The sequence below is a fragment of the Melanerpes formicivorus genome, unplaced genomic scaffold (assembly GCF_026170545.1).
Source record: "Melanerpes formicivorus ecotype bairdi unplaced genomic scaffold, bMelFor1.0.p_v2 SCAF_10, whole genome shotgun sequence".
NCBI classification, from domain to species: Eukaryota; Metazoa; Chordata; class Aves; order Piciformes; family Picidae; genus Melanerpes; species Melanerpes formicivorus.
The window spans coordinates 8,078,696-8,096,029 of record NW_027142362.1 but is presented as its reverse complement, the minus strand read 5'-3'; the positions used below and the strand labels follow the sequence as shown (position 1 = coordinate 8,096,029).

The 17,334-nt window shown below is 39.2% G+C and overlaps 1 protein-coding gene across 7 annotated transcripts in view; it reads left to right on the top strand.

Annotated features, from left to right (window-relative positions):
• The window catches only part of DENND4A (DENN domain containing 4A), a 58,403-nt gene that overhangs the window by 32,866 nt on the left and 8,203 nt on the right, over window positions 1–17,334 (top strand). For all 7 annotated transcript variants that reach the window (XM_068143510.1, XM_068143513.1, XM_068143509.1 and 4 more), the window contains 15 exons: window positions 760–905; window positions 5,521–5,654; window positions 6,450–6,585; window positions 7,174–7,380; window positions 7,486–7,614; window positions 7,885–8,029; window positions 8,901–9,020; window positions 10,582–10,722; window positions 11,568–12,661; window positions 13,419–13,629; window positions 14,468–14,562; window positions 15,542–15,717; window positions 15,846–15,992; window positions 16,459–16,669; window positions 16,926–17,180. In XM_068143510.1, coding sequence (XP_067999611.1) covers window positions 760–905; window positions 5,521–5,654; window positions 6,450–6,585; window positions 7,174–7,380; window positions 7,486–7,614; window positions 7,885–8,029; window positions 8,901–9,020; window positions 10,582–10,722; window positions 11,568–12,661; window positions 13,419–13,629; window positions 14,468–14,562; window positions 15,542–15,717; window positions 15,846–15,992; window positions 16,459–16,669; window positions 16,926–17,180 — 3,347 coding nt within the window. The remainder of the gene's footprint in view (window positions 1–759; window positions 906–5,520; window positions 5,655–6,449; window positions 6,586–7,173; window positions 7,381–7,485; window positions 7,615–7,884; window positions 8,030–8,900; window positions 9,021–10,581; window positions 10,723–11,567; window positions 12,662–13,418; window positions 13,630–14,467; window positions 14,563–15,541; window positions 15,718–15,845; window positions 15,993–16,458; window positions 16,670–16,925; window positions 17,181–17,334) is intronic.

Below are 17,334 nucleotides of genomic sequence, written 5' to 3'. Positions count from 1 at the left end.
TTATTCACAGAACCATGGAATTGTTTAGGCAGGACAATACCTTTTTCACAGTACAGTATAACCAAGGTTGGACGATACCTCGTGGATCATCGAGTCCAACCTATAAACACAGACCCCATGACTAGACCATGGCACCGAGTGCCACGTCCAGTCTCCTCTTGAATGCCTCCAGGGACGGTGACTCCACCACCTCCCTGGGCAGCACATTCCAATGACAAACGACTCGCTCGGTGAAGAACTTTCTCCTCACCTCAAGTCTAAACCTCCCCTGGCACAGCTCGAGACTGTGTCCTCTTGTTCTGGTGCTGGTTGCCTGGGAGAAGAGACCAACCCCTTCCTGGCTACAACCACCTTTCAGGTAGTTGTAGAGGGCAATGAGGTCTCCCCTGAGCCTTCTCTTCTCCAGGCTAAACAATCCCAGCTCCCTCAGCCTCTCCTCATAGGGCTTGTGTTCAAGGCCTCTCCCCAGCCTTGTTGCCCTTCTCTGGACATGTTCAAGTGTTTTGATGTCCGTCTTAAACTGAGGGGCCCAGAACTGGACACAGTGCATTTTGATGCATTTGAGGTTCTCTCTTATTTAAAGAAAATAATTTGCAGTGTTAGTGTTTTGAGTGATGGAAATCTAAGTGTAGAAAAAAATTGCATAGCAGTGGCAAAGGTTACAGAAAGATTATTGCACAGTACTGGAAGCTAGGCTGATGTCTGGTGAGGGCTGTTTAGTTTTGGGCATTCTCACAAGCTTCTGATTTCACTCCATAGGTTTCCTCAAAAGTCGAGATCGTTCACATCAGAAGTTCTACACACTGATGACCAAAACTCAGATGTTTATTCGTTTCATTGAGGAGTGTTCTTTTGTCAGTGATAAGGATGCAAGCCTCGCATTTTTTGATGACTGCGTAGATAAAGTAAGAATATCTTTATTTTCACATTGTTTTCTCTCTTCTGCTGTTCCTTAGGTTATCTGATGCAGAATCTATTTGAAATGCAGGTTTATTCCTATTTTTCTCTTACCTTTTTCCTAGTCACTGGAGCCTTCCTTTTTTTCTTCCTTATGGCCTTTGTTCCATTTTTTGCTTCGGATTCTTGAAAGCATAAACGAGTGAGAACAAATCAGAAGTGCTGATTTTACATGTATGTAAGCATCTGCAATACTGAGCCATAGGAAGTGTAATATTCTAGCTGAAGTAGCAATTTTGAGCTTCTTCACCAGAGAATTCTTTTCCTTAGCTAAAACCACAAGGAGCATTTTTGTAGATTTTTTGTAATACTTCGTGCAGCCAGAATGAGGTTGATGAGCAGCACACTAAAGCAATATCAAGCAGCCTCACTATTTTAAAATCATTATAAATAGAAGATTCCTTTCATTCATACTGCTGTCACTTGTTTCCCTCAATTCAAAACCAGCTTGCTGAAGTAAATATTTTAAATACAGTGCTTGTGTTGATACTCCTCTCATCCAAGAGTATTTTCTGTTGACTTTGTTAAGAAATGTTGATGGATATGAAATGCATGGTTTTCTTAAAGCAAGGCTTATTGTGGGGTGACCAATGCAAGCTTTCCATAAGCTGACAGTTTTTGTGGGTTCTGCATCTCTACTGTCATGTTTGTTTTGCAGTAAAGGAATACCTGGCTCTCTGTTGTGCTATTCTCTTGTATGTACTGAGAAGGAAAGGCAATTCTTAATGATTATATGACAAGGAGTGTGAAAGTGCAACCTGGTCACAGTGGATATTTTTCTTGACAAGAAAGCTCAGAACTTGTTGTTGAACTGGAGCTGACAGAATGTTGGATTTCTCAGTTCAAAGTGGATTTCTTTTTTTCAGTCTTCTGTGGAAGTACCACTCCAATGGTTTTTTTTTGTTATAATTTTTAATCCTAAGGTATTTATAAGAAAAGTCCACATAGTGTAGTGTTGAGCACTTTGGTGGATTAATTTTCTGAAAGTACATGTATATTAGCTGTTGAAAATGCATTTTATTTCCAAAGAGAGCTTACAAAAGTGTTATGAGGCCACTTGAATTTTTTTCATGTTAGTTTTTGTTTTGAGAAGAACTAAGCTGAACCTCACAATCTTTTATCCCTGTTTGCTTCTACTGTAATATGCAAGCAATCTTTGACTGTTAAAATGAATTCCACACCTAATTGCCATCTTACTGGCTACCTGTAGCACTGTATTTGGGGCACTGATGTTTAAGTAATACACATTTGTCTAGGACCTCCTGTAAAGTAGGTCACCTGCTGTTTGTTCCACAGGAATTAATACTGAAGACTGTGAAAACTGCTATTTACAGTTTCTATTTCTGCTATGAAAATGCAGAATAGCTAAAAGGAGTTGGTTTGAAAACAAATCTGAAAGCAGTTAAGTTTGAGAGAAATATAAAAGCATGGTCTAGTGGTATTTAATGCTCTTTATGGCTTTTACTAGTCCCAATATTTTATTAGTAGTAGTTCTCATAAGTGTGCTTCACAGTTCTGCAGCATGAGTTGCAGGTATTTGTGGGCTGTAAATTGATTTAATTGCAAACATTTCTGTAATGTTCCCTCTATTATCTTGTAGTTCAGCTGAAAAGCTTTTGACACAGTGCTGCCTTTGTGTGCCTGCAGTGTTCAAAAATGACAGGTCTCATAGGCAGAAATGTACATACCCCAGTGACAAAACACTTGTTGAGCAGCACTTAGGTTCTATTGGATTAATGTTAACTAGGATCTTTATTTAGAATACAGTGACTGTATGTATCAAATTCTATCTGTTGCATTTCATTTGGTAGAATGGTTTGTGAAGCTACTGAAGTTGATGCACTGGCTAAAGTTATCTTGCTTGGCAATCAAACAGTTCTTCTGAAAGGATTGTAACATAGGTTGGTGGTGCCACCATGAGACTGAGCATAATCTGTGGAGCTCTCACCTTTTCTAAGAGGTTAAGTAGCCACTCATACAGCTGAAGCAGAGACTCATCTCTTCTAATGCCAGTTATTTTGCTGGTTGATTCTGTGGGCATCTTCTTTCCACTATAAAAAGTCTCATGAGAGTACCATGAGAATAAATTCTACAGAAAATGTGTCCCTCTCCAACTTCTATTTCTATAAGTGAGGGTTTAATTCCATTTTGCTAATGGGGCAATTGCTTCTAGGCCACTGATAATTGTGGGGAAACTGAAGCACTGATATTACTATTTGTTTGAGACTTGCCATGGCTTTAGAATTGGTTGTGAAACTAGGTTTTCATTGTCATGAGGGAGTGGGCTCCCATGTAGGAAATCTTTCAGCAAAGATATATTTGCCTCTATTGCTGGATTTCTCTTATTTCTGATGCTGTGCTTAACAGTGACATAAAATCTGAATATTGAAGTATACCAAGGACTGCTGTAGGAACTGTGCTCTCCTTGCACCAGATACCAGATTTGATTCCAGTAAAGAGAATATTTAACTTGCTGAACCAGTACCTGAAAGGGTGGGCGTTGGAAGAGTGATGTCATGGGTTGAAAGATGATACAACCTTTTCTTAATGGTAGTTCTAAGCCACTGGGTTGAGACACGTTTTATTTACTGTGAAACTAGTTATCTATGAAATATGATCTGCCTCAAAGAATTTATAAGAGCAGTTTAAGGTGATTATGTTATTTTATCCTAGAGTACAGCAGCAGAGATGGTGATTGATTACCCATTTTGTCTATTGGAAGATAGGGTGTAATTGTCTCACCATATTGGAATTCAATTCAGTTTTTCAGGAATTCAGAAATTATATAAATTCAATACCTATTTGAGCTACTGTCTTTATTGTATTTCACTGTGGAACTTAGAACTATGGAGGGTTTTATATGCTTTGAAGTATTTAAATTACCGTGTGAAGTTTCATTTACTTCTACTTTTCAGGAGCCATATGTTCTTGCTACTTGGCTGGTTCCATTTCCTAATACTTTCCATCTGTCTCACACAGTAAAATATGTAATTAATAGCACCTTTTTGTATGTTCATCAAATTTTAAATATTCAAGAATTCCACTGGTGCTTTAGCTACATTTCCACCTCACTGGAGGGAGACGGCTGTGGTTATGCTGCTTTTTGCACATTAATTCTCTGTTGCTACACCAGAGGCATAAAGGATGTGCATCCTTACCTTCCACAGGTCGCTCATTCACTTCTTTGAATTAATGTACTAGTTGGCTGTAACTTGGTTTTCCATTTGAACCATTTAAATAATGGCAGTAAGTATAAACTGTGACAGTGTTTGAGCTGAGCAGTGGAGCTATCAAGATGTGAATAAAACGTATGTTCTGTGCACTTGAGAAGTAAATAGGTTTTGGTAGTGCCAACTCATCCTGCAAGCAGAAGCAACACCTAGGAGGTACTGGAAAAGTCACAGGTGGTGACAGATGATCAGAGACAGAGTAATGCAAATACCAAGGAAAGGCTTTCGAGTGGAATGTTATTCAGGTTGTATTTGCTCTGTTCCTGGTGGTTTCTGTAATGCAAACAGTAGTATTAGAAAGCTTGTAGAGTTAAAGGCTTGTCTGTTTCTTCTCTCAAAGTGGAAACATTTCATAGTTTCCCAAAATCTGATTTGGGGTGGCCAAGTTTTGTTTTGGTTCTTCATTTTTGTCTCAAGCAGTGGAATGAAATTCCCTCAGTAAAATTCTTGGAGAGTTTTTTTTCTCACTTGATCCTGCAGTTGGATGCTTTGGCATTTGCCTACAGACTTGCAATGTGCCTCTGCTGCTGTCTTTAAAGCAGGAGCATTAATACGAGAGGTATAAATTTCTCTTCCTTCCTGTAACAGCCAGGCTGGATGTTTGGTCAAATTGCCAGTTACAAAACTGAAAACCAAACAGAACAATTGCAGTTGGAGTTTATACTTAAATGATGGCACTGTTACAAGTTGCCTTTGTTATCCATGAACTGAATTTCTATCTTAGCTGTGTGAGGACAGGACCGTAAAACACTTGCTGCATTTTCACACGTACAGCTATTGAGTTACGTGGAAGACAAAAGAAGCCATGAAGCCACACTTCACCTTTCAGATTACTGGCTTTTTAGGGGGGAAAAAAATACTTCTATCCCCCTTTAATGTATGACCTTAATGATTAGTGACTGAAATTGCCAGAGTGTTGTTTGTACAATCTGTACACATCAGACAATTGCATGAAGCTTGTTACTGTTTTCAGTGGTTAAGATAGAGAGGAAATAATAGCTTTTATTTTCATAATTAGAAATGGATTTCAAGTTCCTGTTGCAGTTGGAAACAATTCCAGAAATGGTTGTATTCAGAAAGGTTAACTTCTTTGTACAACTGCTTTGAGTGTTCAACTGAAAGCAGTCAATTCAGAGTTGTACTGGGGCAAAGCTTACAAAAGCAGTGCAACACTTACTGTTCTTTAAGTTTGCAAGGAATCTTGACTTTTAAGATGCAGTGCTTAATATTTTATCTCCTGATACAGATGTTGTCCTGCTTGACCACAAAGCTTTAACAGCAGAAAATACAATAAAAGTGGTAATTACTTTTCCTTTTAACCTAACTTCTCCAGGTAGACATGGACAAAAGTGGGGAAACACGACTTATAGAGCTGGATGAATCATACAAGAGTGAGCATACGGTTTTCATAACACCCCCTGAGATCCCACATCTGCCAAATGGTGAAGAGCACCCTCTGCAATACAGGTAACCTGAGGACACGGTAGGATGCTAGCAAAAACTTCTAACAACTGCATAGTTTCTAGATTCTTGTGATAGCCACAAACTGCAGATTATTTTCCTTCTTGTCCCTTTATGTTGTTCCAGTCAAAATGTGTACGTAAAGTGCCTCCCGTGCAAGTTCTTTGAAGTGTTAATGATATTGTGTGCATGCAGGAGCAATAAATCTGGCTGTGGGTTCCCATTACAATGAGCTGGCTGCTGACACTTTTTAAGGGTAAAATGGAAATTAATGGGCCCAGTCTGTTGACTTGCTGTTGCTAACACAAGCTGCAGATACTCTCTGGACAGAGTATATTTCAAAGGATCACTGGAAACTGGTGTTACTCATTTAGTGATTATGGCTAATGAGTTTTTAATTCTGGGCAATGTTTTTAAATCTAATCTAGTTTTAATCTTTTAGATAGCATGATATTGTTCATATTGATTTCTGTAAACCTCTGTCATGTGATGCTCACTAGGGACTAAGCCATGTGGATTATTTTTTTTATTAACTAGAATCAATATCAATGCATTTGACACATTAGTTAAAGAAAATGCTATGAATACTTTTTGTTCAGCAATTTAAGTTGCTTACACTCAAATAACAGGTTATGAAATCATGCAGATGGATTAATAAACCACTTTGTCAGCTGTGTCTGTATGAGCTTTACTTTTGTGTTTTCTATTTCCTGTGTAGCTTCTGGTGCAACTTATTTCTTTTGTGGTGTGTTTACTTTGGAGCTGCCTTGCAGCAGTTAAGTGACTTCTTTTCTTTTACAGCTATAATGGGTTTCCAGTATTAAAACTAGATTTGTTTGAGCGACCTGAAGGATTTCTCAAAGCACCAAATAACAAACTGTCCTCAAAAGCCAGCAGTCCCAACAGCCCATCACCAATGTTCAGAAGAACTAAACAGGTACTTGGAGGTGTTCTTGTAGCATGAGGTGCTGCTGAAAGTGTCATCTTGATGCCTTCAGCTTCAGTTTGGCCACTAAGGCTGACTGGAATTGGCTGCAACCTAGCTAATGGTTCTTCCCTGGTACAGCAACTATGGGGTAGCCATGGTAGTTGTTCTTTAGGTGTTTATTTGTGCTTCTTGCCTACACTGTGTCACACAAGGCCCCTGCACACACATTTGTCATTTGTTATGCCATCTGTGTCTTCCATATTCTTTATGCTGTTCTCCATGAGCGTAAGCTGTTGGGTTTCCACGTCCACTTTATGATTTCTTTTCACTGCTCAGACTTTTAAGAGGGGCTTCACCATTCAAATGTTTCTTACAAAACATGCAGATCAAAAGCAGTAGACATAAATTTGAAGAAATGCAAGTTTTTAAGAAGGGAGCATTTCACAGCAACTGTGTTTGGTATCGCTCATTCTGCTTTCGTTTTCTTTCCCCCTTTGCACTTTCTGTAGGTATAATGATAGGTGTTTGGGTTTTCACATGTAGATTTCTGTAATGCATATGGAAATACACACAAATAATCTTTATGATTCTTTACAGGAAATTAAATCTGCCCATAAAATTGCTAAGAAGTACTCATCCATACCACAGATGTGGTCCAGATGTTTATTACGTCACTGCTACGGTCTTTGGTTTATCTGCCTCCCTGCGTATGTGAAAGTGTGCCATTCCAAAGTCAGGGCTCTGAGAACTGCCTATGATGTGCTACAAAAAATGCATACCAAAAAAATAGATCCACCTGATGAGGTAAAAGAATTCAACTCCAAAATTCCAGAAGTAGCCCCTGGGGTTTATTGAACAGAGGATGTCTTTGACTGGAGAAGCACAAAACTAACCTGCGTGTGTTTTCAGGTGTGCTACCGAGTACTGATGCAGCTGTGTGGACAGTATGGCCAGCCTGTGCTAGCTGTCAGAGTGCTCTTTGAAATGCAGAAGGCTGGCATTGACCCTAATGCCATTACTTACGGCTACTATAATAAGGTGAGTCTTTTTGAAAGAGGAGGGGGGGAAAAAAAAAGGCATTTTTATGCAGGCAAATAGAAGCAAAGAAAATAGGAGAGCAGATCAGGTGTGACTCTGTCATTTCTAATAACTGGAAGAAGTAGAATAGCAGAATTATTGCAGTGTTTTGTCTTTATGGGTTTGAAAACCTACTTTATAACTGTAACTCAATTTGAAATGTAAGTTAATGATTTAACACCTGGCTGTTCCTTAAGATGACTTTATTTGGGTTTGATGTTTCCTCAACAGGCTGTTTTGGAAAGTACCTGGCCTTCGAGCAATCGAGGTGGCTATTTCCTCTGGATGAAACTACGAAATGTTGTTTTAGGAATAGCACAGTTTAAAAAAGCCTTGAAAAAGCCACCAGCAAGCACCTTGCATACAGCCACTCCTGGTAGAGTATTCACATCATTTTCTCTGTAATTTTCATGCTGATAAAATTATTTCAAAAAGCTTCCCTTGATCCTGGACAGGTGCTTACCAAACTAAAATCTGAACTGCACAAGAAGAAATCTCCTACAGGTGCTGTGGGACCAGGGGAGACTGCAGGTTGATTTGGTCAAAAGACAGGGAATGTCTGCAACTCAGAGTCCTTACTTAGTATTTACAGTGAACAGACACTTTACCTGCTTCAACAATTGACTTTATTTTGGTGCTAATGCTTTATAGCAACCTGAAAGAGGAATGAGCATGTTGGTGTTAAGCAAATTCGGCTCTTGAAATCAGTTATTCAAACTTCATTAGTTATACTTGGGGCAGTGTTTTGTCTTTAAAATGACCAGACAGTGGCTTGTATATTTGCAAAGTTTATTTAGGTGGTGATTATTTTTATTTTAGTCTGATTTTATTTGCAAACAAACTCATGGCTACTACTGCACTGCTGCTTTTTCTTTCTAGAACAAAACCAGAAGAATTCCATGCATTAATTATGAGAAATGTACTGCCCTGAAACGAAATCATATTTAAATGCCTCTTAGAGTTCTTGAAAAGATGATTTTTATTATTTTGATCAAGTAAAGCAGGCAACAGAATCAAAGACAAGCAGTGCTTTAGTACAGCATTTAAAAAGAAATGTTGCAAATGAGCCCTTTAATTTCATCCTGTAAAGCATCACTTTTTCTTGTGGTGGAATGTTCACTGTTAATTGGAATGTACTCGATAAGAGGCCTTGGAATTACCATGGATATTCAATTTATTCTGTTTAACAATGTCACGGGATTAAACACCATAATTGTCTTCATTCTGTCATTACCTTGTTATGACAGGGGCACTTTCTGACTCCTGCAATAACACATCACTCAAAGAAGCAGCCAAGCAAGGGAAAACTTGTCTTCAAGATATACAAGAGCAAAAAGAGGACAAGAGAGAGAGTGACTCCAGTTCTTGTATGTATCATGTGAACACAGATATCTAGTTCATGGTGGATAAATAGGGATTTCAGCAACAGCTAAGTGGGGCAGCTGATGGGTTGGGTTTTTTTTTTTTACAGTGAGCATATGTGATAATACCATTTTCTGCCCATGCCTCAAATTCTCTTCTGTAAATGCAATTTTCTGGATGTCTAATGGTTTAACTTTTAATATTGAGTGCTTTTTTCCCCCTCCTCTATTTCAAACAAGTAATAATGGTTATATAATGGCTTAATGATAATTGCAGCTTAGTGTTTTTGTCTTTTAAAAAAAAATGCTTTATAGGCATAATCTACAGCAAAGCCTTTTCTGCCAGGCTGTGTTCTTCTATGGGATTTATAAAGGAGAACAGCTGAAGTTACGCAGGTCTGTGAGAGAAGTTGAAATTATTCAGCTCCCTGGAATTCTCAAAATTTTGGAGATGCATCAAAAATGGATTACTGGGTTTGCTGTGGGCTTTTTTTTTTTCCCCCCCTTCCTTCTGTCTCCTGCTTATGATTCCCTGCACCGCAGTTGTGCAGCGTAGACTTTATGCATGCAAGCATATAGCAGATCAAATCATGTGTCAGTACTATAGAATGTCATATAAAGTCATAAACACTTTTCCTAATAAATGTTCTCCTAATAATATAATTATTTAACTGTTTTCAGTGTGTTTTTCCCTACTATTTGAGTTTGCTATCACTTTGTCAAGTAGAAGTGATGTAGAAGTGTGAGAAAATACAGAACCAGAGAAGTTGCTTCAGTGTTTTCATCACAACCTTCTAGCATTAGTGTTTTTTTTCTTCAGTTACCTTGAAAATTTGTGTTACATAGTCATAGGAGTATACTTGTGAAATGGCAGGCTATTCAGGTTAAATGAAACCTTTGAGGACTCAGAAAATGTGAAAGCTGTTGAAAGCTGGTATTACTGTTAGCCACAATTAAGACAGTTTTGTGACTGTAGTAATCTTACATGCTGAAAATGTTTTGCACTTCTGAATACAGCTTGAGGATATGAAGTTGCTCCAATTCCTGTAGAGCAGTAAATTGTCTCTTTTGGATAGCCACCTGACAATAGAATTTGTCTTCCCTGTCTAAAAGAGATTAATATAAATGCTGCAACATTTGCTTCATTTTTCTGGTGTAGTCATGGTCATGGGGATAATGGGATTCTATGAAGACAGGCTCACTGGCTTTGCAAGAGCTCAGGCAAAGGCAGGAGAAAATAGTCTTATGCCTGTGCTTTGCAAGTGACAAGGGTGGTCTTAATCTCTACACCACCACTAATTTTGGTATGCAAGTGCTGGTTTACTTGGACTCTCTGTACAGAAGGTTATGGAACTTGGAATTGTAAAAGTAGTGTCAGGAATTAAATGCCCATAGTTCAGTTGCTTCTGCTTGAAAGCCTCTGCCCAAGTAGGTACCAGCCTGTGCATCGTGGGGTATGTACAATATGCTCTCCCTTAATCCAGCATAAGGCTTCTAACAGGTATTGGAAACTTGAGATTTAAGTCACCTTGATTCTTAAGATCTGTCTGTTCTTTTCTGCATACAGTGTCTGAAGTGGAAAGTGCAAAAGGGAGTGGTGACTGCCTGCCTAAGCTGTGTTATCAGAATTCAAGCGATGCCAAATCCACTTCTAGCATAGTGCGGCTCAACACTACCATTGACAATACTGTAGCAGAAGCTAGCACAGGTGAGTGGAAGGGAAAATACATCTTGATTGTTGCACACTTTTGTCATGTGTGTTTCCTTTTTAATGAGTTTGAAGTGGTGTGCCTGGGGTCTGATGTCCACAAAACTTAAAAGTGTAGAAACACAAATTAGTGTTAATGGGAGCAACTTTGGAAGTGAGTTTGGTTTGACTCTGTATACACTGTGTCAGGGAGATGCAGCTGAATATTCTCCACTTTCAGATGGATTTTCTTATTTACTGCTGCATTTTCCTGTAATTAACACCTGCTTACAGAATCCCAGGTCTTGTTTGTTTTATTTATATCCTCCAGCAACTAAAATTCCTCCAAGATGGACAAGAGGTTTTGATGTAGTACAACTTTCAGACATTCTCAGTCTTTAGTAGTGGTTAAATGTGGTTATTAGAATACAATCAGCTGTGCTTGAAATACTGCAATATCATACTTTGAAGTCGGCATCTTTATGCTGTGGCAGAACAACAGAGATTTCTCTGTCAATAACTCCTTTTATTTGCTCTATTTCCAGTTCATCAGGTTAGAAAGTGGTGTCTTTTTTCTTTTTTTGCCATTTCCTGGATAAGTTTGCTGTCCTCAGCTTTCAAACCTCTCAATAGTGGAGTATGTCTTCAAATGAGAAAACTAAACACATCTGAGATTTTTCTTGATGGTTCCTCTTAAAGTATTCTGGAGTTGTATGATTTGACTCTCTTGTAAATGTTTCGTGAGACCCTTCCTAAAAGTTATGAACATGGTCAGACTTTTTCAACCACTGCCACAATACATGGTGAATTCCAGCTGATTGACATTCTTTGGTTAATAAAGCACCTTTTTTTCATCTGTTTTTCAGAGAGTTCTGTAGGATTGCTCTTTACATCATCTTTTGAGGATACCAGTGAAGCAGAAGTTAAAAAGAATAAATCCTTAAGGAAGAGACATAGAAGTGCAGTAGAACCTGACTTAAGGGAGATGCCATGGGAAAACAGGAACCGTAACCTCAGTGGAGATGGCTTAGTGGGACTCATGATGAATAGAATAAATCAGGAAGCAAACCCTGGAGAAATTGTTGAAAAACTAGGAGCTGATGCCAAAATCCTATCTAGTGCATTACAGAAAAGCATAAGGCCAAAAACTCTTAACATCAGGACTTCCTCTTTAGGATCGAAGAGAGAAAGCCTGGAGAAAGAATCTAGTGATGAAGATGCAGCATTTGATTGCAGTTTTACAGATAAAACAGAGTCTCCTGTTATCTTTGATCTGGAAGACTTGGATGCAGAACCTGAAACACCTACAGCAGTGAAGTCTTCCAGTGAAAAATCTAGAAGGCTGCAAAGAAAGAGCAGCTTTCCAGTAAAGCCAGTTGAAAAGACAGATGTTGAAACCGGATTTGATCCACTATCCCTGCTGGTTGCCGAGACGGAGCAACAGAAAGAGGAGGAGGAGGAGGAGGATGACAGAAGTGCTTCTACTCCATCCGCAAGGCGAGACTTAGCGGAAGAAATAGTCATGTACATGAACAACATGAGCAGCCCTTTGTCAAGTCGTGCCCCAAGCATTGAGTTGCAAAAGCCCTATGATGACAGAAATGCTAATAAAAAGAGCCCAACAGTTATCCACCCTTTTAGGAGGTCCAGCCTTCCCCCCAACTCCCCGAGGCCAACCAGTCTTACCAAATCCAAGAGTTACCAGACTAAGAATGAAGAAAGGCCAAGAGACAGGCTTTGGTCCTCCCCAGCTTATTCCCCAAACAGTCCAGCAAAAGAACAGCCACAGGATACAAGTAGTGCATTAACGCTTGTGTCTTCACCATCATTCAACCTGGACACGCTGTTAACACCGAAGCTTGATGTTCTGAAAAGCAGCATGTTTTCTGCTGGAAAAGGGGTTGCAGAGAAAGCTAGCAAGTGGTACTCCAAATTTACAATGTATGCAGCATCTTCAAAGGTAAACTTCTGTAATAATCTTTCCCCACAAAACCTAAGTTACTATAAATTAAGGAAAAAAGTTTTGTAGAATTAAATCACTGACTCCTCTGTGATGAATTCCCCATCTGAATGACATGCAGCATGGTAGACTATGGGCATTAAGTTGTTTTAACTGTGCTTGAATTGTCAGGACCCTGATCTTATTGTCCCAGATTGAGCAATCTTGGTCTAATATAGAAGGATAGAATTGTTTAGGTTGGAAAAGAGCTTTGAGGCTCATGGAGTCCAACTGCTAATCCAGCACTACCAGGTCACCACTAAACCGTGTCCCTCAGCACTGCATCTACATTGCTTTGAAACCCCTTCAGGAATGGGAACTCTACCACTGCCCTGGGCAGCCTGTTCCAGGGTTTGACAGCCCTTCTGAGGAAGAAATTGTTCCTCATGTGCTTAAAACCAATCTGAGATTAATTAATTAAAGTGTTAATGATGCCTTAGTTATCCTAATGTGTTCTTACAGCTGCTGGTAACTTTTGTAGCAATGATGGGAAAACAGTGCATTGAAATGTCTAAGTGTCTACTGGGATGTTTTTGCTAGAATAATCTTTAAGGAAGAGTCCTCATTGTAGCTGTTTAACCCTGAACGAAATTTGTCTTGTTTCACATGAGTTTTGAGCTGAATGATTTTCCAAGGACAGAAGTTAATGCCCTCAAAGTAATGAGTCAAAGAAAACTGCCTCTTTATTTAAGAAATATTTTTACTTTCCTTTTCTCAGGATCAGAATTCAGACCGTGCAAGTGTTTCATCTCTTGGGGCTCTGGACTCAGAATCTACTTCTCTAACTGATGAAGATGTCTGCAATGATTTTGAAAGTGCTTCTCCTCAGGAGAATACCACACCAGAAATTAAGGGAATTGGCCTCAGCAGGACAAGTCTAGAAAGCTCAGCTTCCCATGATGGCTCATCTAAACAATTTGAGCAGTGTGGTAAGAGACAACTTTTGCATTCATAAATCAGAACACGAATGTTCCTATTTTAGAAATTGTTCTTTCTCTGTTTGGGATCATCCTGGTCATTAGTCCTTTTTGTGACTCAGCCAGATATGCCTATACTTATGTCGTCCTTGTGCTGAGGTCTCCAGAACTGGGCACAGTAAAAAGCATTTTGGAAATGGCTGTCATTTTCTGTAAGCCACTGTTGCAGCTGATTATCTGACAGTGTGGGGGTATTTTTACCCCCAGTCTGTGCTGGATAGTTGGTAGCGACTGTTGTACCGATCTCTGTATTGCTGTCATCATGGAGTACAGCGTGTTAAGCAGAACCAGGATGAAAGGAAGATCTGCCTATTTAGATCTCTCCACTTAGCACTTAGAAGAGCAAGCCCAGTTTGTGAGATGTGGAGGAACTGGTGAGAGGCAGAGGAGGCTGAGATGAGCCTGACTTGTTTAGTGTGGCAAAGAGAAGAAGGGTCAGGAGTATCTGCAGTCACAAGCAGCATTTCTTATCTTTCCTTAGTTTTTGTCCAGACAGAAAGTGTTAGTATGAATTACTTAATCTGTGAAACTTGTTTCCAAGCTACCAACTGTTGTAAAAGAAGAGAAGTGAACATATGGAAATTCTATGTTGGTAGATTTATTTTTGCCATTGTCAGTGCTGGGCAGATGGCAGCCTCACACTCCAGCTTCACGTTTCTGTCCCAGTATATCTGATTTGTTGCATCTTCTCTCACACATTTTGTAACTGCAGTATTGTTTGACCAGAAAAACAGTTTACTAAAAATAAATACTCTGAATAACTAATATTTTCTCTTTCTTCTGCTAATAGGTTCTCTTTCAAAGTTCCCTTTACCTGACAAATCAGAGCTGATATCCTCTTGCAGTACAAGCAGTACCAGTGTGTTTCAGAACTATGCCATGGAGGTACAGGATGATTTATTGATTTTAATTGATGCACTGAAAGCATATGTCTTTAAATATAAATGTTATCTGAACCTCTCTTAAAGATCAAAGCTTAAAACTAATCCACTGAAAGATAGATAAATATTTCTGTCACAGAACAGGCTTCGTTTCAAATCCTGCTCTAGAAATAGCTTTAATAAAGTCACGTCTTTTGGTCCTTAAAGCTGCAGTTCTCAAGAGTCAGAGAACTGGAGGCCATTGAATTCTGGCACCTAAATCCTTTGCCACACCTAAATTTGAAGTGAAAATACCAAGTCTTTAAAAATATAGACTAGATAACTAGCTATTTCTTCTTGTGGCTTCTAGCAAGATCATTTTTATTGTCACCATTACACTGGATTTGGGTGGCTCTTTTTTCTTCCTTCCAGATGACTGATCATTCCCATTTTATTTCCCCTCATTTGTATTTTGTAGGCAGTCACTACAGAAAAGTATTTCAATTCTGGGGGTAATTTATGCAGCTACATAAATATTGCTCCAGTGTACAGATTACAAATGACATGTTATTGTTAATAAACATTCTATTCAATAACTGGCTGGTTTTACTCTGGGAAGCCGTAAAAGGATCACCAAACCCACTTAGCTAAAGGGTATTTATTTCACGAGTGTAATTCCAGATCCTGGTATATATCAAAGGCCTGCATTTAATAAATTTCCTAGACAATGCTCATTCCAGTCATTTACCACACCAGCTGTCTGTTAATGCAGTTTGGATTGAAGACTTAATAGTTGTTCTGAAATACAGAAGTTTAAACCCAGATGTTCCGATGTATAGTGCGGGAATGGATGTGTGAGTGAACTTGTGTGCAAGTAGTGAGTAGTACTCACCCAAGGGCAAAGACTTTGGCAGGAGGTTTAACTGCTTTGTGAAAAGAAAAAAAAACAAAAGACAAGTTTTGAGAGTGTGTTCTAGTGGAGTTCTGTTATCTGCCTCATGCAGGTCCTCATCTCGAGCTGTTCACGATGTCGAACGTGTGACTGCTTGGTTCATGATGAAGAAATCATGGCAGGCTGGACAGCAGATGACTCAAATCTCAACACCACCTGTCCTTTCTGTGGCAATCTATTTCTGCCTTTTCTAAGCATAGAAATCAGAGATCTCCGGCGGCCTGGACGGTAACAACAGTCTTTGAATTTTCCTCCCTTTTGAGTGCTTGTGATTGTGGAACCTTAGAATCATGATTGTGAAGTGGGCTTTGTTTGGGGTTTTGTTGGATGATACTAAGCTTTTGTTTTCCCTGCAGTTATTTTCTGAAGTCCAGCCCGTCCACGGAAAACATGCAGGTCCCGTCGCTCTTTTCAAATCAGAGTGGGAAGTCCTGTAACCCTTCAGCTACTCTTGGCCTTACTACATCCCTGATGTCTGTTCAAGAGGATATAAATTCAAACAGGTACATTTCTGCTAAGCAACTGCTCAGATTCTCTGTGGATATGCATGTATGCCTCACCTACAGAAATCAATGTAATAAGATGCTCTCTGAAGAGGAGAAACTGGTTTCAGACAGGACCTCCTTGCTGCCTCTCCCTTACCTCTGAGTCAGCCACATCATGTTTTTCAGCATGGTGTTTACTATTTCATCCATAATACAAAAATTCATGTAGGCATCTGTAATTCTGCAGATTCTATGAACTCCTTTTAGGATGTTTGTGTTTCCTTCTCAGAGGATGGGGAATTAAAACTTGCCCTGTAGCATGAGGGAGCATGGTGGCTGACAAAGTAGAATTTGAGCTATCAGGTTGATTAATTCTGGTTTATCTCTGTGGGTGTATATATTTGAGCACTCCAAGTAAAACAAGAAGCTGAATTGCTGACTTTTTTTTCTTTTTTTTTTTTTTTTTTCCCCCCCTCTTACCTAGTAAATCTAAGCAGCAGGATAATATTTGTGCCAGAAGCATCCAGATCCCCACGGGACGAAGACAAAATACCCCTGGGTCGGAATGTACAAGCCACCCTGTAGCACGGAGTATCAGTACTTTTGGTCCATTGGAAGAAGATGAGAAGGAAAACCAAAAGATCAGCCATATCATTCCTACTGGTAGCCTGCCTGCTACATTGCAAGGACCAACAGTGGGTAGTTTTTTTACCTCTAGATGTCATTTGAAGTGTGTGATGGATTGATGTAAAACAGCATTAATGAGAACAGAATTAACCACCCCAAATGATGTGGAATACTAAGTTTGATTATTGAAATTAATATTAGTTGGAGCTTTTGGTGTGTCTTAGAGGAATCAAAAGCATTCAGAAGACTTTGTAAAGATAATGTTCCAACTTTGTCAAGTAACATTCCAATTAATGACATTTTCTTTGTTTTTTTTTGCCATAGGATTCTTTGGGCCTAGAGTGGCGCTTACCTAGTCCTGATCCTATAACAGTTCCGTATCTCAGTCCTCTGGTGGTATGGAAAGAGCTTGAGACCTTACTTGAAAATGAAGGGGATCACGCAATAACAGTGGCAGACTTTGTAGATCATCATCCTATTGTGTTCTGGAATTTGGTGTGGTATTTCAGGCGCCTGGACCTGCCTAGCAACTTACCAGGATTAATACTCTCTTCTGAGCACTGTAATAAAAACTCCAAGGTATGGAATCAGGTGGGAAATACTGACATGAGAAATGCTTGTTCTCCCATTAGGAAATCATTAGTGAATTCAGGAGCTCTTAGACATATGTCTTACAATATGCTGTGCCCAGTCCTGAATTGGTAAGGAATGTGTGAACTGAAGGAAAATAGGT